The 21,938-nt window shown below is 44.3% G+C and overlaps 5 protein-coding genes across 8 annotated transcripts in view; 2 read left to right on the top strand and 3 right to left on the bottom strand.

Moving 5' to 3' along the window:
- Window positions 1-1,737: 1,737 nt before the first annotated feature.
- Window positions 1,738-2,539, bottom strand: LOC120452044. Its single transcript, XM_039636096.1, has 2 exons — window positions 2,337-2,539; window positions 1,738-2,264 (listed from the first exon to the last, which is right to left on the bottom strand). Exons 1-2 carry the CDS (start codon window positions 2,490-2,492, stop codon window positions 2,055-2,057), a joined length of 366 nt encoding a protein of 121 aa, XP_039492030.1. The 5' UTR covers window positions 2,493-2,539; the 3' UTR covers window positions 1,738-2,054.
- Window positions 2,540-3,075: 536 nt separating this feature from the next.
- LOC120453283 (lutropin-choriogonadotropic hormone receptor) lies at window positions 3,076-10,596 on the bottom strand. Its single transcript, XM_039637907.1, has 17 exons — window positions 10,462-10,596; window positions 7,696-8,170; window positions 7,015-7,169; window positions 6,862-6,936; window positions 6,707-6,784; window positions 6,103-6,177; window positions 5,949-6,014; window positions 5,821-5,889; window positions 5,691-5,765; window positions 5,511-5,628; window positions 5,092-5,453; window positions 4,873-5,025; window positions 4,560-4,705; window positions 4,260-4,488; window positions 3,997-4,192; window positions 3,731-3,927; window positions 3,076-3,668 (listed from the first exon to the last, which is right to left on the bottom strand). The coding sequence occupies exons 2-17, from the start codon at window positions 8,032-8,034 to the stop codon at window positions 3,491-3,493; spliced, it is 2,511 nt and encodes an 836-aa protein (XP_039493841.1). The 5' UTR covers window positions 8,035-8,170; window positions 10,462-10,596; the 3' UTR covers window positions 3,076-3,490.
- A 705-nt stretch (window positions 10,597-11,301) lies between these two features.
- Window positions 11,302-11,942, top strand: LOC120451950 (gamma-aminobutyric acid receptor-associated protein). Its single transcript, XM_039635971.2, has one exon. It carries the CDS (start codon window positions 11,459-11,461, stop codon window positions 11,819-11,821), a length of 363 nt encoding a protein of 120 aa, XP_039491905.1. The 5' UTR covers window positions 11,302-11,458; the 3' UTR covers window positions 11,822-11,942.
- Window positions 11,943-13,667: 1,725 nt separating this feature from the next.
- Window positions 13,668-17,286, bottom strand: LOC120452768 (chorion peroxidase). The gene is made up of 8 exons (XM_039637153.2): window positions 17,021-17,286; window positions 15,875-16,662; window positions 15,321-15,747; window positions 14,783-15,110; window positions 14,548-14,722; window positions 14,327-14,485; window positions 13,955-14,274; window positions 13,668-13,894 (listed from the first exon to the last, which is right to left on the bottom strand). The coding sequence occupies exons 1-8, from the start codon at window positions 17,184-17,186 to the stop codon at window positions 13,828-13,830; spliced, it is 2,430 nt and encodes an 809-aa protein (XP_039493087.1). The 5' UTR covers window positions 17,187-17,286; the 3' UTR covers window positions 13,668-13,827.
- Window positions 17,287-18,518: 1,232 nt separating this feature from the next.
- The window catches only part of LOC120453409 (trithorax group protein osa), a 32,400-nt gene continuing 28,980 nt past the window's right edge, over window positions 18,519-21,938 (top strand). For all 4 annotated transcript variants that reach the window (XM_039638105.2, XM_039638103.2, XM_039638106.2 and 1 more), the window contains exons 1-2: window positions 18,519-18,914; window positions 19,924-21,012. In XM_039638105.2, coding sequence (XP_039494039.1) covers window positions 20,095-21,012 — 918 coding nt within the window. In that variant the 5' untranslated portion in view covers window positions 18,519-18,914; window positions 19,924-20,094. The remainder of the gene's footprint in view (window positions 18,915-19,923; window positions 21,013-21,938) is intronic.

The following is a 21,938-nucleotide window of genomic DNA, read 5'->3' as shown; positions in this document are numbered from 1 at the left end:
ACTTAAAGAGGTTACATCCAGAAAAATCTATTTTATATATATATATTACAACTTCCTTGACTATTGTTGCTTTAAAAATGTAAAATCAGAGGGTTCTTAGTTCCATAATTTTTAAGTTTACTGCAAAACACTAAATAGCACTCTGTCATCTATGATATTTAGAAGATATCATTTGCATGAACTTCTATGCAACTTGCTATCATTGTTTATAGAGATTTCAAGTCATTAGAAAGTAGCAGGAAACCCATTTTAATAAACCATATAACTTAAATCATAAAATTCACAATCTATTCGCAATTATGGCGTGTATGTGTGTCCCTGTGCGTGTATGTGTGTTGGTGGACAATGACATTCAGTTGAAGAGGGCGTGGCAGGAGGTGTTGACGCGCAGAAATCGATCGTGCCCATTTTGGAGCTGTCACTCAAATTAAGCACATTAAAAATCCATAGGGATTTCAACACCCACATGTCACAGTCGCCGTTTATGCCACTCCCCTCTGCCCCCTGCCACGCCTCTTCCATGTGCAACTGTATTACACACGCACAGTGTCGAGTGACACGGCTGTGTGTGCTCGACAAACACACACTCGCTTAGACAATGCTAATAAATTTTCGTTTTATGAGCATTTGGCTTTTAATTACCGAACTAAACTAAAACGCCGCACTAGCACCAACATGCCTGCTTGTGTGCGTATCACATTGTGTGTGTGTGGTGTGTGTGTGAGTAGTTTATTTGTACAACACGCTTGATTTGGCTTGATTGATCTACGCACACTGGCAAGTTGATAGATATGGGTGACTTTGGAGGGAACTAATGCCAATTGTTGTCATAGGCGCACAAGTCGTAAAGTTCAATTGTATTTTCCTTCGAAATTGCGGCCATAACTGGTTGAGCAGCACCATTTTCCTGCTCCACTTACTCCGCCGCGCACTTTATGCAATGCAATGGAACATTGGCTTCCATTCAAACGCCCAGTTGGCCACTGCTGCTTTGGCTGACTGACAGGAGCACTTATTTATTGGTGGCAGAAAGACGGATGTAACCATTTGGTATTGTATTGCTTCTTTGTTGGTACCACAAATGATTATGATAATGTATACAAAAATAATTTAATATGCGGTGGAAACAGTTGGGCAGTTCTTAGCAAAACCAATAAAGTATGCTTTGTTTTTGCCGGAATATTACTATATTAGTGTTGTACTGTTCCCAGGACTCAATACAAATTAAATTACTTTAAACTAACTATATATTTAATACCCACTGATGTATACCAAATAAGATGTCTTTATGATTAATAACTGAAACCGAAGTAGATCAGTTTATGAATAAAAATAACTAAACTATAAACTATATGATATAGTCGTCCCCTTGAGATTTAATTTAATCAAAATAAAATGTTAAAAAAGTGGTGTATGCTCAATTAGAAGAAAGGTAAAATGCTTCCCCTTTTTTTCTTTGTATACGTGATGTACTTTTGTATAAAGTCAAAATAAGTCTTGACTTGGCTATATAGAGTTGATACTGATCAAAGAAATCTATATACTTGTTATTATCTGACTAATGCAGCATACCCGCGGTTATAATGACCTAAATAATAGAACTGGATAGTTTTGCAATATCAAAATCATCTTCCCCGGCTGAAGAGCAACAAAGTTCATCATATCAACAGTCTTGAAAGATTACCAGTCCTAGTCTTTGCCACAATAACGTGTTATTCTTAGTCTTTTTATATCAGTGAAAAAGTTTATTTCTTAGTTTGGCCTTAAGTCAAGGGGCAGTCGTCCGATCGCAGAAGCGATGCAAAAGTTCAGTTCATTCCACAGAGGATGCCATAGAAGCCGCTTACATCCAAAACACAAGCGGATTTCCTCTCGATCCGATGAGCATCTGGTAGCAAGAGCCTCCTGGTGCTATCCTCGCAGTCAGGCACACAGCTCCACCAACTGCAACGCGAGTCCTTGGAACAGATGGGCATTGGCTCCGTTTAATAGGCGATGCCAGTGAGCTCCAGCCACCTGAAGATGAAGCACTCCTTGAACAACTGCGGTCGCTGCTACATGCGCTGGATGACGCATCCCTTGAAGGAGTTGAGCCTGGCGTCGATTTCGCCCTCCTCCAGCTCGTTGAAGGCATAGATGTCCTGGTAGCAGGATGGCGAGATGCACTGCCGAATGCAGTTGATCTTGGCCACGCCCACGGGACTGAGGCTGATGCACTGGGCGTGCTGGTCGCAGGTCACCTCCAGTTCGTGGTAAGTTATTTCCTGTTCCATTTGGGCATTTATTGTTTGAAATGGGTCAGTGGACAAGAAAAATCAATAGGCTCGGGAACTCACATTCTTGCTGGTCTCCTTGTACGCGTACTCCGGGAAATTGAATGTCGCCGCCTTGGGAAACAGCTTTCCATTCAGTCCGTGCATCTCCTTGTAGCCATTGGCGAAATTAAACAGAGTTATTGAGCAGACAACAAGGAATATCGCAGGACGCATCATTTTTGCCTTCAATTGTTTGGTCCTTTTCGCAGCCAGCTGTTCGCCAGGGCTGAACAGCTGCAGTCTGTGCCAGAGATAGATGGCGCTCCTGCAGGCGATGTAAAATCGCGTATAATATATATGGAAGATTGTGTAGAGATACACGAAGCCTACATTTGCGATCTTCTGGTTATACATCCCGTTATTCTTGGTCAAAGGGTATGCTAAATTCGTGGAAAGTATGTGACGGGTAGGTTTTCGGACCTTACGAACTACATATATTATTGATCAGAATCGCTAGCCAAGTCGAGATGACCATGTCAGTCTATCCGTCTGTCTCCGTCTGTCCGTCCGTATGAACGTCAAGATCTCGGAAGCTATAAAAGGAAAGATTTGATATACAGACTACCTTTTCATTTTAAATTTTTGTTTCCCATTTCTATCGATTGTAAAAAAGTGTTCAAAACACTCATTCGAATTCCACTAGCGGAGTAACAGGTTTCTGATAGTCAGGGCACTTGACTATGCGTTCTCTATTGTTTGAAATTAGGTTGCTATCGAAAATAATAATAATGAAAACGAAACTACAAAGATATACCTTCAGTACTCTTCAACATCAATACAATATACAGAAATTTAATCCATTTAAAATGGTTTTTACAATTATTTTCATACAACAAAACAGTATTCGTGAACATTTAGAGTTTCAAGTCCGTACATGTATACATTTAATAACATGTAATGGGAAACCACTTAGGTGTTATCCAGGGACAAGCTCGATTCTGTAGGCAATACTTTTCTTAGCTAAAACTGCATACCTTAGGAACGAGAACTTAACTATGACAAGATAACGTAAACAAACTTATGGCTGTGAAATATCGAAATATCATTAATCGTGGGATGCTAACAATACTGCAACAGATAGCAAATTGAGGAGAGAGCGTAAACTAATAGTACACGTATATATCATATATCACAACGGGGTGGGAAGAGGTGTGTTCACAATACCCAGCTTCGGTTCAAACATAATCCTCGCTGTTCTTCAGCATCTTCTGCGTCTCGGCGCCCATTACTGTCTGCATTTTGCAAGTGAGTGAATTATGCCTCTGGATGGAGCCATGGATTGTGAATCTGGTGGTGGCTTGTCCAGAGAGGCTGTCCTTGTACTTCAAGGCGCTCTGCCGGCACAGGCCCAGTCTGCAAGGAACACAGTTCGGATGAAGTAAATTTCATGTACAGGATGAGCGTTTTTCTCTTACTTGGACAACAAGGTGAACAGATCCTGGCGATACTGGGACGTCAATATGGCATACAGGTAGGGATCCGCACAGGAGTTTAAGGGATAGAAGAATACCAGCAGTATTTTCGACTTGGTAACATTGATCAGTGGGTATCCGGCCAACGCGGTGAGTCCGAAGAAAGCAATGGGCGACCAGCACGCAAAGTTGGTAAAGACCTAGCAGAAGAAATGCATCATTGTACTAGTTTATGCAGTTCACTTGATAAGCCACTTCAGTCCACTCACCAAAAGGGCCATCTTCTTGGCAACGCTCAACTCGCCCGGGCTGTTATGGTGGGCCTGCCGTGTCTCGCGACCCAGGGAGAGATAGATCTGGGCATAGCATACGGCTATGATGGAGAAGGCCACTCCGTTGCAGCCCAGAATGGCAATCAGGTACACGGTGTCGTATACATCGCGGTTCTCCATCGGCAGGCAGATGCTGCAGTGAGCAAGGCGAGCATTTGAGCCACGAATTTCAGGGGGGAATAACATGTTTACTGGCTCACCTCGTCGACGAATAATTACTTATGCCAAACAGGGGCAGCGAGGACATAAGCATGGAGTAAATCCAGCCGCCCAGCATGATGAGCGCAGCAGGACGCAACTTGATGCGATGGTTCAGGTACATGGCCTGCGTGATGGCCAGCCAGCGCTCGATGGTAATCACGGTCAGCGTGAACACCGACAAATGACTGGCGAACACGGTGAGAAAGCCGGCTACTTTGCAGCCAAGCCCTGGAAAATGGAGGAGACAGTGAAAACTAAATCCGCTAAATGCGCTGCAACCGCAAATCAGGTGCACCCACCGTACTGCCAGTCGTAGGCGAAATTGAAGTACTCCCCCATGGAATGCGCATCGATGCAGGCCACCAGCAGCAGATAGAGGCCCAAGCAGAGGTCGGCGAAGGCCAGGTGGCACATCAGGAATCGCGGCACTGGGGTCGATTCCGGCCTGGAAAAGTATGAGATTATAACCACTTCGGCGAAAGAGGGAAATTTTAAGTACTTATGCTATTGAAGCATTCTTAGGGTAAGCCTGAACTGGGAAGTATGCTTGAAGGTGTGACTCAGCCTCAGTTTTTCTGAGTGCCTTTTGCCAATGGGAATTTAACGACTTACCTAATCGATAGTATTACTGTCAGCACAGCCACATTGCCCACCACGGCTAGGGCGACCACTATCCAGACGGAAATGCGAAGCCATTGATACCCCATCACATCCTCGCAAGGGTTAAGATCATTGGGCATGGGATAGCATTCAATATTGGGTTTTCTGCAACGGGACAAATTCGTATTCAGTACCGGGTAATGGTTATTTAAGAGGTGAGGTGGCACTCACCTGAAAGTAAAATTGCCGCAGAGCTCGGCCGACGAGTCATCCTCTGGGTTCAGGACGATCTTCTCGTGAAAAGTGCCCTTGTTCATGGTGTCATCGGCCATGTAATCGAAGGATGCGAACGTGATGGGGGTTATATTTGTTGCTGAGTCGTCGGAGCTGCCGAAGGTACCGAAATCCTCTGGCATATCGAAGGAACTATCCAAGGTTGACCTCTCCTTCCGGGATCCGGAGTCACTCTTGCACTGCTTCCGCCACTTCTCAATCTCCAGCATTCGCTGGGCATGTCGCTGAGGATCGTGCCGGGATGGAAACTGAAAGGCGCAGCAGTGGAAGGAGTGGGTGAGATAGGCCCTCTGCAGGTTCTATAGGGAATCAGAACTTTGAGGATATGTTATTGGCATAAACTGACTTTTACTCACCCGGAAATTGTAGATGGAGGGTATGGTCTTCAGAGTGTGCGTGTTTTGAATGTACAATGCCTCGATGTTCTGAAGTCCAGTTGACGGGAGACCAACTAGCGAAGTGCTGGAGAGATCGCTGTGCAGATACAGATACACAAGTTTAGCTTATGGATGCAATTAAAATGACGTTTGGCTTACAGTTCAGCTATGTCTATAATGCCATCGAAAGCGTTAGGGTGCATCACTTGGAGCTTTTGGTTTTCCTTCAGCGACCTAAAACGACACACACTTAATAATTATTGCCTATCATAAACCGACTTAAACTTGCAGTTTGGCTATCTTGGAGCCGAAGAAAGCGGAGTCATCAACGTAGCTTATTTCATTGTTTGCCAAAATTCTGCAACGATTAGAGCTCTTCAGAGATTACTCAAATAGTAATAAACTATTTATACGCACAATTGGGCAGTCTTTACTTTTATGGATTTACTGTCTATCCGAGTGATTTGATTGTTATCGAGATCTCTGCAGAAAAGATAAGCACACAATAAAGAACACACAATTAGTAAAGCCGAGGAAAAGATGGGTGATGCTACTCCAATGCGCTACTCACATCATTTGCAGAATATTATGAGGTGGCAGGTGGCCCAAGTCGGGAACTCTGGTGAGCCCACTGTTTATGATGCGTCTGTGGGAGGAAAGTGCCAAACTATATTTACTATACTTTACTATGCTATAGTTAGACTGCGTGAACATCAGGAGCACACCCACATCCTGGCTGAGCTCCTGCCCGCAGGATTATTATGTTTGTGTGTCATACAAGCCGAGTGTTCTTTGGCGTGAAAATGCTTTTGTATTCTGCAGTTCGCGTAGAGCAATTAAGCCGAATATTTATGTCCCACTGCATGATGGACAAAGGAATTTTCCGACTATGATTATGTTTATGCAATTTGGCATGTTTCTATGATTTTTTGCCAAAATGTGTCGAGGAAGGCTCGGCATTCGAGGCAATTAAAACATATTGCGAGGAAAGCGCACAAATCCGGTTGGGTGGGTATTAAGTGCTATTTTTACCGATGACACAACATATTCCCCATCTTCCGGCCGAAATATAACCACACAGCTGTACGTGCTTATTGACTTGCGCGCCACCATGAGTCCCCAAGCCCTCGAATCCCCAGCACAGATGGGGCTTCTAATGCTAGATTTGGACTCACATTATTTCCACGGTGTCCGAAATGCCAAGGAACACGTCCTTCGAGAGGAAGGTCAGCTTGGGAGCGTTGGTGATGTAGCTGAAAGGACAAATTCGCGCAGATGTGGTAATAAGGGAGTCCGGAGGCAGAAGCCGCCACTTAAAATCAAGCCTTACATTGTTCGTAATAGAGTTAAATTAGCAAAAGCACCGTCCTGTATCAGTTCCAGCTGCAGGCAGTCGGTGAAGGCCCTGCCAAGCCAAAGGACAGTTAGTATACGTACGCATAAGATGGGGATCCCCATATCCCCATATCCCCATATAACTCACACATCCAGCAATGTTGGCCCGTACACCTTCAGCCCCGTGTGGCGTAGGCGTGGCAGCCCCGCAGATGCAATGGTTAGACGCTGGATGGGCAGCTTCAGGGTTTGCGGCACGCGGTTAAGTCCGTCGCCCTCGCAACGGCACTCCACCTCTTCCACCTATGGAAATGGTGAAAATGGTGGAAATAGTGGTTTTAGTGCAGGTGCGTGGGAGTCGTGCAGTTGCGAAAATAATACATAATATTGCATGCAGTGTTAACCTCTTTTTACCAGGTAGCAGGTACTTCTAAAAATAAAGGCACAGGCTTTTCACTTACAACGAGCCATCTATCCATGGCGACCCTTTGCCATGCTGCGATCTTGAACTTTGGCTGTTAGCAGCTATTAATAAAGTTAGTGGGTAACCTAATTTCAGGGAAGTCAACATCACTTCAATCTAAAGCTTAATGAACGCCGGGCAAAAATATGGCTTTGACTCTTTTAAATAACTGATACCCCCCTGATTAAAGTTGCCACGGACACTCAACTAAAACTCAACTAAAGCATCGGCCATCGATCTGCCCTCTACTTTCGCTGTTTACCTGACCTTCAAGTGCTGCAGTTGACTTTGGAGGCCAGCACACTGGTGGCCCAGCTGGTAAACATATAGAATTAAGTAGAAAGTGCGCGTCTATCAGTCACTTACTTGATTACTTGCATTCCAGCAACAACACTTCCAGGCGGACGGGGGCACCGCCTCGGCCAGGGGCGTGTCCGTCGACTGACCCAGCAACAGGGTCGTGGGATTAGGGTAGACATCGAATCCGTGGTGGATGTCGTGACAGTTGCTGGCACTCAGCGCCCCGCCACCGCCGAGGGCACTTGTGGCGTATACGCAATGCAAGCCACTCAGCGACGTTAGCAGAAGATGATGGAGGAGCAGGCGGCACTGGAACTCGAATGACAGACACTTCAGGCCCTTCTTTGTGCGGCAAGTGGTCTTTGTGGGCTCCCTCCGCTGGGACAGACTCGGGTGCTTTTCCATGACTCTCTCTCTGGTTTCCGCCCAGCGATCCTATGTACATAGTGGGCGGCTCATTTCCTCTGCAAATATCCGTAGCCGTTTTTCCGCAGTCTCTTTTCTAATTAGTCTTCGATGCGTTGCATCTTGGAGCCGTAGTCTGTAGGAAACGAAATGGAGCAGGAGCGGCAGCAGGTTTAATAAGTGAATAATGAAGCCATCAAGCTGCGCGTTCGCTTGGCAAATGATAAAGTTAAATAGCATCGAGCAAATAATCCACTGCTATCCCTGCTGATCGGCAGATATTTGGCGTGTCGCGAATTGGACGGTCACGTTGTGAGGCGCGGACGCGTGTTTGATTGATTTTCAAAACCGTACAAAAGCCAGAGACCAATCGAAAAACCGAAATCAGTTGAGAGCACTGCTACCCCCAGCAAATTTCTTGGGCAATCAGTGCGCGGCTAAAAGACCACGCAGCTACAGTGAAGCCCATGACAAGGAAACCAGTCGAGAGGACACTGACTTGCCTGAAAAAGGTAGGCGGTCAGGCAAACTGAAGTAAAGTAAAGCAAATATCGAGTGGAGTTTGTTAATTAACATATGCTACCGCAGGCATAAAGCACATTTTTAACCCATGGCATTATTTTTAGACGCAGTGTCTGTAAACATTTTGTGTCACGTTTTCAGGGTCTATAAAATTTCATTTCGATCACCCCCACGAGCCATGGGGTTTTATTGCTCTGTTTGTGCTTAATTTTAGTTCTCGCCAGCTAATTGAAACATTCAGTTTCGCTTAATTAGTGATACCATAAACCCAGATTGGCTGGGAGCTCAGTTTTCGGGACATGTGTATGTATAGCCCCCATACAGGCCCAGAACCTCAACTATTTCTATTTGAATTCCGCCCACTTATCAGAGACCTCAAAGAATGCCGACAGGTGTGCGCCATGTTTCAACCTCTTAATTAGCAAACATTTGTTCTGGCATGTGCTCCAGCTTGCTTTACAGAGGCGATCTTGCGCCGGAGTGCACAATCTGGCTTTATCTCCGGCCCTTCGAGGAGGGAGAATTCCGAGAGGTAATTAGCACCTTCGGCTGGCAACTGGGCGACCTCCGCCGGAATGCAAAAGTTACCGTGAACCTCTGCCGGAATTCAATGGCAATTCGTTCACTTCGTTGGCCGTTGGCCGTTGGCCGTGAACCGGGCAACAGATTTGCCAATGAGATGAAAGTCATCACGAAAATCCAAATATGTGACGCAAATGGTTTACAAAACATAGTAAAAATCATTTGAGTATACAAAATCCATCGTTGGGCCGAGTTAAATCAATTATTTACACAATATTTCTGCTTGATTGGCAGCTCTGGCTGATTATTTGCATTCGAATTCACACCGAATAGTTAGCAGCACTCAATTGGATTAAATCTAGTTTGGCGACGCGTCGCATTAGCAATTTTGCATTCCATTCAACTAATTCCCGCCTTCAATGGCGAACATCAAGTTGGAGTAATTAGGAAAGGCGGTCACGATTAAGTGGGAGGAAGGCAGAAAATTCTGGTCCAGTGAGTTCGAATGGAGCCCTCATGTCAGCTCCCTAAAAAATAGTTATGGTGTCGCTTTTAACGAATTCATGTTAATTGCCGCATTAACAACTTGGTGGAACAAGTCGCTTCGAATTTATCAAGCGCAAAGCGCTATATTGTTTATATAAATCGAATTAGAATGTTCTAGCTCAGTGGCCATCAAAACTTTCTGTCAGCAAATTTTATTTTTGTATGCCATTACCTTGATGGTCCCACAAGTTGTTATGAATTTTTCAAGAGTAAAAGGAACATAGAAACCCATTCGTTTTCTAAATTAAGTTAGCTTTGGCTGGCCGCAAAAACTAGTGTTTTTCTAAGCCAACAGAGTGCATTTTAATTGGTTTTAAATTGTATTTTGTGCGCTTATAAAGCCTCAGTTCGCCTCACAAGCGAATAGGCAAGACTGCACATTTGCAGGTGAACTCTAGCAGCACCATTAGGGCGATTACATTTCGGATTATGGAATACAATTGGTGATTTGCTTCGCACCCGTGAGTTTAATTAGCAATTGCCGTACACATTCAGCACACAAACACATAGATTAGCTGTCCGTGTTTACGGCTAATCGCCACTAAAATCAAGAGTCGATTTTGGGCGGAATAAAAATTGATAATTTTACGGCCAGGTTTTTCATCACTCACTCACACATACAATCTTTCCAGTTCGCTATCAAAGGATAGATCGTGGGATAAATTTATTCGACCATCACATGAGCTTATAAACTCTGAATTATAATGGGTTTTCCGAGAGTTGTTTGGACAGGCAATTATTTCATTCAGCACACGCACACCCGCTTTCCCGATTTCCCGCTTTTCCTTCCATAAACAAATCGAGACGGAAGGGTCCGTTCTTGGCCAACTTGCTCACCAGAACAGTCGATATCCAGGTTTTTTCCAGTGGTCTGCGGCCGAACTGGAGTGCACCTGTAGCAAGGGATTACGCCCAGGCCACAACCGGAAACCAGCGAGGCACGCTCCAAAAATCGGAAGTGGAACGACGAACAGCCGAACAACCGAACAGCCGAGGCACCGAGCGCGAACAACCGAGCAGCTCCAGCAGCTATGGCGGAATGAGAGCTCCGGCGATGTCCGAGCGACGAGCAGCCAGCAGCCAGCGACGACGCTAACTGAACCATACACGTTGCTTTGCGGTCGGTTCTGGTGAAAGCTTTCGTATTTGGACGCCCAGCACACACACTTGTTGAGCTGCCTTGTGGTCAGCGCCTTTGGAGCCGCGGGGGCACGTCTTTGGGCCAATTGTCGCCTTGGGGCGCCCTCACACAAGCTTCATAGTGCGGGCCAACTGCAGTGATTTGTATAGTTTTCATGGTAATAGCTTAAAATATGTACATAAATAAAGGAATATATATAAGATAAATGCGCCCTCGAAGTCGTGAATGGAAGTTTCATTGGACCAAGAGTCATGTACAGCACATTAAGGGCACAATTACAATTAACAGTATTGCAGTAATGGAAGATGCTTCAAGTTAATTAGGTAGATAAATGAAATGATACAAGTTAAAAGATACATGCATCATGGAAGTCCTGAGCGAAATGGGCACACATATGATTATACAAGCAGTTATTAGTTAATTACATAAGTGCTCATCTAGTTCACACTACATTTGTTCTTGATGGGCTGCAGGGATCCAATGATATATCCATTTCCGACTCCATTCAGAGACGAGAAGGCACTGCCCTATCTGCCAAAGCTAGCTGTGTAGTAAAGGGGAGAAATCATAGTTCATAGTTCCCAGCAACTCAAGCCGACAAAAGCTACAAAAGCTGCAGCAGATCTACCAAATCCAAAACGAAAACCCTTTTTTCGCTCCGCTCCGTTTCGACTTGAACTCCAGTCCGCCCAGATGGATATGCACTATCAGTACAAGAAGGACCACTCGTTCGACAAGCGCCGCAACGAGGGCGACAAGATCCGGCGCAAGTATCCGGACCGTGTGGCCGTGATCGTGGAGAAGGCGCCGAAGACCCGCTACGCGGAGCTGGACAAGAAAAAGTACCTGGTGCCGGCTGACCTGACGGTGGGCCAGTTTTACTTCCTCATCCGCAAGCGCATCAACCTGCGTCCCGACGACGCCCTCTTCTTCTTCGTGAACAATGTGATTCCTCCGACTTCGGCCACCATGGGCGCACTGTACCAGGAGCACTTCGACAAGGACTACTTCCTCTACATTTCCTATACCGATGAGAACGTCTACGGACGTCAGTAGACTCGGGTTAGCCCCGCGTAATTGCGTTGGCGGTCGGTTGAGTTTCAATTGTCACTTTTTGCCAATGGCACTCACTCACTTACCCAATAAAGAATGACTGCTCCTAGACAGCTAACCATCAGCCAACGTCGTCATCATGGCTCACGCTGGATAAAATAATAATTACCGCAGTATGTGGTTCCCCTGCCTCCGAAGTGGGTGCATAGCATTCGCTAATCCCTTGCCCCTGGTCTCGCCGGTGCCTGGAAATAACAACAATTAATTGAGGCGCTCAAAAAGCATTTAGCGAATTCACTGCGTCGGCTTAATTATAATTCACAAATCGATAGCCGAGAAGGTTTGCCTAAGCTCACTAATTGGTGAAAATATAAGACATTAAACCAGTTTTAATCGGGCAAAAGTGTGCTTCAAAGGCATGCAATAAAATAAAATTCAAAAGCATTGGTTCAACAAGTTGGTTTGCGTAGTGCTGAAAGGAAACCCCTTGTGGTTGCAAAAACATATTGACACTTTGTCCATGGATGGATTAGCGTAGGAAATTTTTATATCATAATTAAGAATTGATTTAATTTCTGTTTTATTCCATCAGACTCCCACAACTTGCAAACCCTTTGATATACAGCTTTTGTTTAGCATACTAATCTACATGTGCCGTGTGCTCCGAAAATCTTCCAGATGTTTTATGGGACAAGTAAATATTAGTTAAATTCAAAATTGGAAAGTTCAATAATCAAATTGGCAGTATTCTGATAATGTTTTGAATGAAAAAGTTATTAAGTCGTCGGAAGAGATTACGAACTGCGTATATTTTCCGCAACTGATTACTTCACATCACTTACGTAAAGATTGTAAAAATAGAAGCTCAAATAACGAATATCTAAGGTTAAACCAAACTTCACAGATACCTGTCGACACACAACTCACTGTGAAATAGAGCGGAATTGATATAGACATTTAATAATATTCTGTTATACATTTTAATTTAGCTTGAAATTTGCATATCTTGTTATTTACAAATGCGAATAGCTACTAATTGACTAGATAATCAAATGCGATTCTACGCCAAAAACAAACGTAACACTGCGCACGGCAGTCCACGTAGTGACGAAACGCGGGAGTGTGCGAAGGCGACACAAAGGATACGATCACAACGAAGGATACACCAATCGAAGGTAACGCAAAAGCAAAGGAAATTCATTCCAAAATTTTTTTGTTTGGAAGACAAAGCGGTGAAAGTGTCAGGTTGAAAATGTGGATAATTTTTATTTTAAATATGCATACCCCTTGAAATTCCCCAAATTTTAATATGCAACACATTCCCATAAAAATGAAAATAACGTTTAACAGTTATGAAGCAACAAAAATAGCTTCATTTTAAATTCAAAACAACCAACTTTGTATGAAATGCTTTTCAAATGCTTTATTTACTTTTTAAACATAAAGGATCAGGTCTGGTCGAGATTGAGGTACTCTAATATAAAAACCTAACAATCTAAACAAAACCAACAAATTTTCTTAAAAAATCATTTTTTGCTACAAAAGTTAATACTGTTTTGTTGTATATTAGAATGCCACCGTCACTAGCTTTTAACTCGTTGAGACGTGTATTTGCTTGACAAATATTCACAGACATACATCATAACAGTAACAGAGGCGCAAAACAAATTAGTCTATTGAATTAACAAATTAGTGAGATGCCGAAAATAAATGAGAAAACCCAGAAGATTTTCTGGTATTTATATTTGTCACCCAATCTACAATGTAACACAACAAAAGGACAAAAAGCCTTAAGGGGATGCGGGGAGAGAGCTAAAACATTCTTTGGAACAAAGAAATTTGCGCTTAATTAGCAATGAAAATGAGCTTAATCGATCGCAGTTTTATTTTGGTTTCTGTGTTAAGCCGCAGTTACATAAAACGGGGATATACAATTCGGCGAGACATTCGCATATATAAATACAGTTTAAAAAATCGATAAATAAATTAAAAGTGGATTAAAAAGTGGCTCAAGCACGCCATGCCTCCAAGTTAACAGAAGGCAGATTGGAATCATCACAGCCAATCATTTGGTTGCTATAAAGAAATAAGCAAATCACTAAAAGAATCGCACAGCTCATTTTACACTGCACTTACCCCGGATGATCAGATCGAACGAATGCGGCCAATGGCACTGCTTGAAGCGTCAGGCGGTCGGAGTTGTCGCACAACAGGCGGGCCAACGTTACCTTGCGAATTTCTTGCAGCTGCGGAGGATTGAATGCACCAGGATTAATCCCATTGTCGTACTCATAGTAGTAGCGATCGCCCTGCTTGAAGCGTGCAAACTGATCGGCTATGATTTCAGCAAAGGTCACTCCCACTACACCACCCTCGACTGCCTTCTCCAGCAGGCCACCCACCCACAGGTCAATGTCGTCGGGAGTGCGGTAAACGCGCGACAGCTTTTGGGCAATCTATAATATAAAAATTGTTTGACTTCTGTCGAGCTTTTGTTTAAATACTCACTTCAATGGGAAACTGCTCGAAGCTATGCAGTTTGGGTGCACCCATCAATTCCAAGTAATCGTTGTAGCTACGCAGACCCTGGTCGCGTCCTCGCTGAATGTTTATGGCAGCTAGATCCAGGCCAAACGGATTGTCCCCGCGGAACAGAAAGCGACTGAGCTGCTCAAGGTAGAAGCGATTAGAAAACCACATGAATTTAGTTAATGAAGGTTAATCCCTACTCCCTGGCTGATTGAGCTGTCCACCTGCTGCATGGGTTGGCTGTATAAAGTGCGCAGCATGTCGTCGTAAAACTCGCGCTTGCGCATCCGAGACGGATTGAACATCACATCTGGAATATTGACCACTTCATCGATGCGACCATGCTCCTGGCGGATGTGCAACTTGCCATCGACACTAAAAGCAAAAATATTATTAAAACCAAATTTTCGTGTGCAATAATAAAATATGCGTTACCTGGAGTGGCCCATGCGATAGGCAGCACCCGAGAATTCGTTTGTGATGGCTGGATTCACGTTAATGTTATAGTCATGTGCATAGCCCTGGTGAAGCGGCACTAAACGGAAGCGCTTCATCTGCTGCGGTCCAATTATAATAGGCAAGAACTCATTGTAGGTTATATGCTGCATCTCGGCAATGACAATGCGTCGTGCTTCCTGGAAGAGCGTTTCATCGCTGGTTGAAGGATTAAGTTCGTGTAGTGCGCCTGCTACACGATTGTGCTCCCGGGCCAGCAGTATTTGAAGGGTGATAAGGGATATGATCTGATTAGTTCGGCCATCTCCTGAAAGTGGGAGTATGTAGTACCGCAGTAGCAATAATGGAAGTAAGACCAGTTAATATCAATTAAATATTGACTAAATTGTATTAATACATACATTAGCTATGTGATAAAAAAAATGAAATTATTAAATTATTAAATGATTAATGAAATTATTGGCCATAAATTTCTTAATTTGACTATTGATAAGTGCATTTTTTTACTCTGATTTACCCGAATGAAAACAGGACTTTCCGGCTTCCTCACTGGGACATGCGTTCTTGTCATTTGTCAAGGGCAGCAGATCGCGCCCAAAATCATTCATCATTCGCAGACGACCCCCACGGAAGGCTCTCAAACTACGAGATGCTTCATCACTCGACCCATAGACCGGCGAGGCATCCACAAAGTGCGTCACCTTGGTCAGCTGCTTGCCGTAACTGAGTTGGCAGTCGGGACTAGGCACCAGAGACAATCTAACAAAGTTCAAACAACGCACTCCAAAAGCTGCGAAGAACTCATCATCCGGCTCAACATGGATCGGCATGCAGGCAAAGTGGCTTTGCTGAGGACTGAGAGCTACTTTTCCCTCGGGGGAGCAGCATTGAACCAAGCTGCCATCCTCGAGACGGATTGAAGAAGTTTGTGAAATATCATGTGCCTAAAAAATTAATGTTAAATTTCTTAGTTCTTTGGTTTATTGGGTTTTCCGTATAAAATGTATAGATCCGTCTGATTTCTATAGCAAGCTTCGTCTGCTGAAGGGATTTGTGTACTTGATAACTTACCAGGACCTGTCCGAACTGCATCACCATGAGATTGTACATAGGATGTGGACGATCAACGTCTAAGAGCAGAGTTCGTGAGATTTTACGGGCGCCCAAGAGCGGAGTGCCGTCAGAAGAGTGAGCACGCGGTGTCCAGATACCATCTTCATACGCGGGGGGCAGCATGCGCTCCATCGGCTGACCAGCAGCACCCCACAGCGATCTCTGTGGTTCCGGATTATTGCATGTGCCATCAATGCTGCGATAAACAGAACGAATATTGCCGCACACTGGAGGCGGCTGGCAATGGTGTGCCAACGGAGTCTCCGTGAACTTGATGGGTACATTGTTGGTGATGAAATCTTCTACGGGCACCTGCTCCTTCTTGCCAAACAACTGGGTAGTCATCACTTGTTCGATGGCACTGTTCGAAATGGCGAAATTGTGAAGGTCATCCTTGGCCGTCGAATGGAAAACCAGGCCATGGGCAAAGTCGGGAAAACCACGGCGTACCGGAATCTGCGCAATTCCATGCATCAAGTGCTCGAAATTGCGACGAGCCTCGTCCAAAACTGTGGGTGACAGAACAGTGGGAAATCCGGATCGGCGCTCCTTGGAAGAGATGTCCGGCTTGGGAGCTGTGTGATTCTGTCCAGTTTCGCAGCAATAACCGAATTTTCCCGCAGGCAGATCGCAAATCTGGGGCTTTTCATGAATTTCCATGCGAACGTGGGCGGGACACTGGATTTGCGGCACGCATTTTATACCATCGCTGCAGGGAAGACATTTTTTCAACAAACCGCTGGTCGCTACACAGAAAAATAAAATTTGTATGATGGACGATTTAAAAGCAAGTCGTTCGACTAATATACATATCAGTATTCTTCTAAAAAAAAAAAAAAAATACTTAAAAATATTTTATAAAATCAACAGAATTTTATATTTTTATATTATATTTAAATATTTATTTTATTTATTATTTAACTCAATAAATATGAACTGAATTTTAGCAGTTGTTGTTTTCAGTGTAGATCAATAAACCGTAACTTTTATTCACTGAGAGTGGACAAGTACCGTTTTACCTTTTACGCCATTTTTAATTTGCCGAGATTGTCAAATTATATTACTAAACGTACATACATATGTACATATGTAAATAATATTCACCTTTTTCGGGTATCTTTGAGGATTCAGTGGAAGTGGCCTCTGGAGCAGGAGTCTGTAAATCGGGAACTTCATCAAAACGATTTTGGCGGATAGAAAATGCTGCCGCCTGCAACTCGCCGAGTTGTGTCACAAGTAGCAGCAACGAAATAAATAAAGTGCGACACATTATGCCTTCAATAAAACATTTGTTGGCTTATACTAAAAATAAAACTGGCAAGCTCAATCTAATCGTGTTAAATTGATCTTAAAATGCCGCCATTTTCTGCTCGATACCAGGAATACTCGATATCAAAACAAGCAGTGTACTGTAAGTACCAGTACATTGTGCTGTAAATGTTACTAACATTTTACTGTTAAACGCAACTTCTGCGCAAGCAGTGCACTAAACAAATATGTTTATCATTTATTATTTTTAATATTTTTTGTATCATTGTTGAAGTACAATTATTACAATTACAATTGTGGAGTACAATTAAAAGAAGCAGAGCGAACAAACAAACCAAACAAAAACATTATATTATTCAAATTTTGGAATTTAACTTTTGAACTTTTTAAGCATTCTAACTATTTGATCAGAAAAAGTGGCTTTTCGAAATTTCCATCTATGTATCTTGTGGACTGCAAATAAAAATTAACTAGATCTAACTTCTTTTAACTCCACAGTCTGGATACTTTGAATAAAATTCTGGGATTTGAAGTATTGAAAATCTGGCCTTAAAGTATTTTGAAAACTTAAAAGTAGAAATCCGCGTAACAAGGGTAACCAGGGTAACCATTTCTGGAATAATTACGCTGATGTTGTTAATGCAATATTTTATAAATAAAAGGAAAAATACCCTAAATGTGATAACTATTTTAAATTTGCGAATGCCCTACTTTTGTTTGGTATCGATAGCTTGGCAAAAAAAAACTAACAATGTTTTTACTCACCGTTTGATAACGCTGCTGCGCTGAAATCTAGTAGTGGAAGAAACTATGGTCTTAACTTTGAAAATTTTATTTAATTTTGAGAACATTATAAATTTAAATCTTAATAAGCAATTGTCGTCGCCATTGAACAACACAGAGGTTGGAATCTTCTTTAACAAATTTTTATTGATGTATTTATAAGCCGGAAGTTCTGGCCCAAGAAAACCTTTCTAGTTAATTTTTTTTTCTTCACAAAGCTTTACATGCTTTAAGCAATTAAAGTTTAGTTTCCGTTAAAAGTGCCGCAAAAAAATGGCGTTTAAGAGAATCAGAAATCGATATCGATGCAAACTCATTATTGCGTCGCACTCAACTATCGCTGATTCGGCAGCGTTTTTGGTTCCCAAAAACTTTAAGACTAATCCGGCGCTTTTGGTCAATGCTCAGAAAAATGCTGTCCAATGCAATGAGGATAAATAATAAACAAAATATTATAGATTAAAGCCAAGGCGATTAACTTTCGTGCAAGGTCTATCGGGAGCTATCGAAACGAGTGTATCGCAGTGCCAATTACTCTACGTATCGATACTATCGTGCGTGCTACCCGCTCTAATCTTGTACAGGCTCGCTTCTTCGTCATGCTGCGAATTTGTTCGAAAAATAAGTGAAATACAGCGCATTAATAGTGAAAAGTATGTGCAGCCTGTGCAGGGCCCAACTGGCGATCAGCCGCGTGTGATTTTGGCCGCCGCAGCAGCGTTTTGGCAGCGCCCCAGCCTGGCGAAAAACCATCGAAAAAAAGAAGAGAAAAAGAACGCCAGGCGCAGACAGACAAGACTTGCATACACTACTACTTGAATCGTTTCATTTCGTTCCGTTCGTATACCGAGTTTGCTGCCCTGTCCCTGTCTTCTCACGCGAGTTCGTTTTTAGTATATATAGCCAGTCTGTGGACGGTTGTCAATGCGTGAATATTCTTCTATGTGTAAGTGGTGTGCGTGTATGTAGATTTCTGGTTAAGAAAAGTCCCAAAAAACCAAAGCGCCCCGCAAAATATATATTGAGTCTTCTTGGCCCAACAACAAATCTGCCGCCGGACTTTCGCCCGAGGGCGAGTGAAAAATTCAGTTTCTCTCCTCTCGATGCACTTTGGGGGCTGTGTGAGTGTGTGTGCAACTGAGTGCGTGTGTGTATACATATGTAAATGATTGGATGTCGAATCCTTGCATCATCATCATAATCTTCATAAACACTTGGCGAATAACCGCAGGAAAACGCAAGCAACCGAAAAAAAAGAGAGCCTCTCAAGACAACGGCAGCGGTCGAAAGTGAACGCGCAACAAACGCGGGCAAGCAGGCGCGGCAATTATTTATAAATCTTAAGCGCTAGCCCTCCTCTCTCCCACCCCCAAAAAAATAAGTTAAACAATTGTGAGATGTTTCCCCCTTGGCCATTCCATTCCAGTGCTGTGTAAACGCGAAAAATCGGCATAGAAAATAATTACGAAAAAATCATTACTGTGCTGCCCGTTTCATTCGTTTCACACAGAAACTAATAAAGCGAGAGAGAGAGAGTGAGCGAGCGAGAGCGCCGTATGCCTTCAGCCTGGCTGGCGAGCAAGTGCAAGTGAGACGGAAAGGGATACGGCGTGTGCGTGTATAGCCGCCAAATGTGAAAAGAGAGAGCGAGAGCGCCAACGAGAGTGGCTGCGCTCAAACTGCGAGAGCGGTTGCGGCAGGGTTGTCAACGCACTACGATTTGCCCACCGTACGCGGCGGAAAAAAAATTGTTGTGGTATTGGTGCTGCCTGTTCGAGTGAGCATGTGTGTGCGTGTGTTAGTAGCGGACTTTTCAATACACAACAGCCCACGAACGAGTACAAATTATTTATGTTTAACCCGCTCGATTTAGGCCCAGTGATATTGGACTGCCCCCTTTAATAAGCCAGACCCCCTTTGCCAAATGCTAATACCCCGTTTTCGATAACTTGCAGCTAACATAACCTCAAACTCGCCGCTGCAGTCGTCGTCATCATCAGCGTCAGCGTTGTTGTTGTTGTTGGTGGTTACCGGTGCTCCATCAGTAGCCGCCACACATCTGGGAAAATCCGATCCGGAAAATCTAGGAGATCGGGAGCAGCGTAGCCAGAAGCCGATGAGCAGCCATGAATGAAAAAATAAAGTCGCCGCAAACACAGCAGCAGCAGCAAGGTGGCGCTCCTGCCCCTGCTGCCACGCCCCCATCAACAGCTCCTGGTGGCGCTACACCGCCCACCTCGGGCCCGCCTACGCCCAACAACAACAGCAACAACGGCAGTGATCCCAGCATCCAACAGCAACAACAAAATGTTGCCCCACATCCATATGGCGCACCACCGCCCCCAGGATCTGGTCCCGGAGGACCACCAGGACCGGATCCAGCTGCAGTCATGCACTATCATCATTTGCACCAGCAGCAACAGCAGCATCCGCCACCACCCCATATGCAGCAACAGCAGCAGCACCACGGCGGACCTGCACCACCACCGCCCGGAGGAGCACCTGAGCATGCGCCCGGTGTCAAGGAGGAGTACGCTCACTTGCCGCCGCCCCATCCTCATCCGGCGTACGGTCGCTACCACGCCGATCCCAACATGGATCCCTATCGCTATGGCCAGCCGCTGCCAGGCGGAAAGCCTCTACAGCAACAGCAGCAACAGCCGCATCCTCAACAGCAACCGCCGCAGCAACCGGGGCCGGGTGGCTCACCCAATCGTCCGCCGCAGCAGCGCTACATACCCGGCCAGCCGCCACAGGGACCCACGCCAACGTTGAACTCTCTGCTCCAGTCCTCGAATCCGCCGCCCCCGCCGCAGCACCGCTACGCCAACACGTACGATCCCCAGCAGGCGGCCGCTTCGGCGGCAGCTGCTGCGGCGGCCCAGCAACAGCAGGCCGGTGGACCCCCACCACCAGGACACGGACCGCCGCCACCACAGCACCAGCCATCGCCGTACGGAGGGCAACAGGGCGGCTGGGCACCGCCACCAAGGCCCTACAGTCCGCAACTAGGACCGTCGCAGCAGTATAGGACACCACCACCGGTAAGTGATCATAAAGGGGATACATGGGGATAACAAGGATAATATAATGGGATTCATGGGCTAGAAAAATCGTAAATTGCAAGGAATATATAATTGCAATAATATCATTGGAAATCTTAAAAATAATCTAAACGATAGTAATTACTCAGAAGATACATTACATACTGGAAGATACATTTAAAAGTCAGCAGGGAAAAATAAGTTGATACTATCTCCAAACTTAATTAGTTCGGTATTTCAACACCAAAAAAAAAATTAACCTATAGATGGACTTGTGGTCGTGAATAAGAAATACGCTAAAGTCTCTAAGGCTTTAAAGCAACATAAAAACTCTAAAGGAGCTTAAATGCAATTCAGGATAGACACAAGGAAGGACACAAAAAATTAACTTTCTTTAACACAAGAACCATTTTGCCAAAATAATAATATTGAATGCTGTGATCTATTTGTTGCAATAAGTTTACTAGCAATCAAAGACAACCTTCTAAGGACTGAATACCGGGAATCTTATCGCCAGGGGTTTCCTTATGAATCTTTTTATTTTAGAGCTCTCTTGACATTGACACTGATTTTGATATCATCGACCCACAACCCACACACACACACATTTACTGGAGTATTTCCATGTGCAGGCCTCCACATGTGGTGGTGGTGTTGTTGTTGTTGTTGCGGCTTTGTGCTAGCTATCTCCCTCCCCCAATCTCCTACTCCAACCACCCACTGCCCACTCATTCCACGGAGAGGGGCTCGTCACGTTTTGTGCACATGTATTCGTTTGGGAGTATGACTGTGTGTGCGTGGGAGGGAGGCTGCAATATTTACTGTTACTTTTTAGGGTTTCGTCTTGGTCGCACTTCATTCAGTTCACTGAAGATTTGCCAAGTCTCACTCGAAGGAAAGAATATAAAAAGGGGCAGAAGCGGCAG

The sequence above is a fragment of the Drosophila santomea genome, chromosome 3R, assembly GCF_016746245.2.
Source record: "Drosophila santomea strain STO CAGO 1482 chromosome 3R, Prin_Dsan_1.1, whole genome shotgun sequence".
Taxonomy (NCBI): Eukaryota; Metazoa; Arthropoda; class Insecta; order Diptera; family Drosophilidae; genus Drosophila; species Drosophila santomea.
This window is presented reverse-complemented; position numbering and strand designations above follow the sequence as displayed.

Coding starts and splice junctions, on each gene's coding strand:
- LOC120452044 (XM_039636096.1), bottom strand. CDS start 2,492: ATGATGCGTCCTGCGATATTCCTTGTTGTCTGCTCAATAACTCTGTTT. Junction 2,265..2,336: donor ACAAGGAGACCAGCAAGAAT/GTGAGTTCCCGA, acceptor CAAATGGAACAG/GAAATAACTTACCACGAACT.
- LOC120453283 (XM_039637907.1), bottom strand. CDS start 8,034: ATGGAAAAGCACCCGAGTCTGTCCCAGCGGAGGGAGCCCACAAAGACC. Junction 6,785..6,861: donor TTAACTCTATTACGAACAAT/GTAAGGCTTGAT, acceptor TTGTCCTTTCAG/CTACATCACCAACGCTCCCA. Junction 6,015..6,102: donor CATAATATTCTGCAAATGAT/GTGAGTAGCGCA, acceptor TCTTTTCTGCAG/AGATCTCGATAACAATCAAA.
- LOC120451950 (XM_039635971.2), top strand. CDS start 11,459: ATGGATATGCACTATCAGTACAAGAAGGACCACTCGTTCGACAAGCGC.
- LOC120452768 (XM_039637153.2), bottom strand. CDS start 17,186: ATGTGTCGCACTTTATTTATTTCGTTGCTGCTACTTGTGACACAACTC. Junction 15,111..15,320: donor AAAGTCCTGTTTTCATTCGG/GTAAATCAGAGT, acceptor TCCCACTTTCAG/GAGATGGCCGAACTAATCAG. Junction 13,895..13,954: donor GTTCGATCTGATCATCCGGG/GTAAGTGCAGTG, acceptor ATTTCTTTATAG/CAACCAAATGATTGGCTGTG.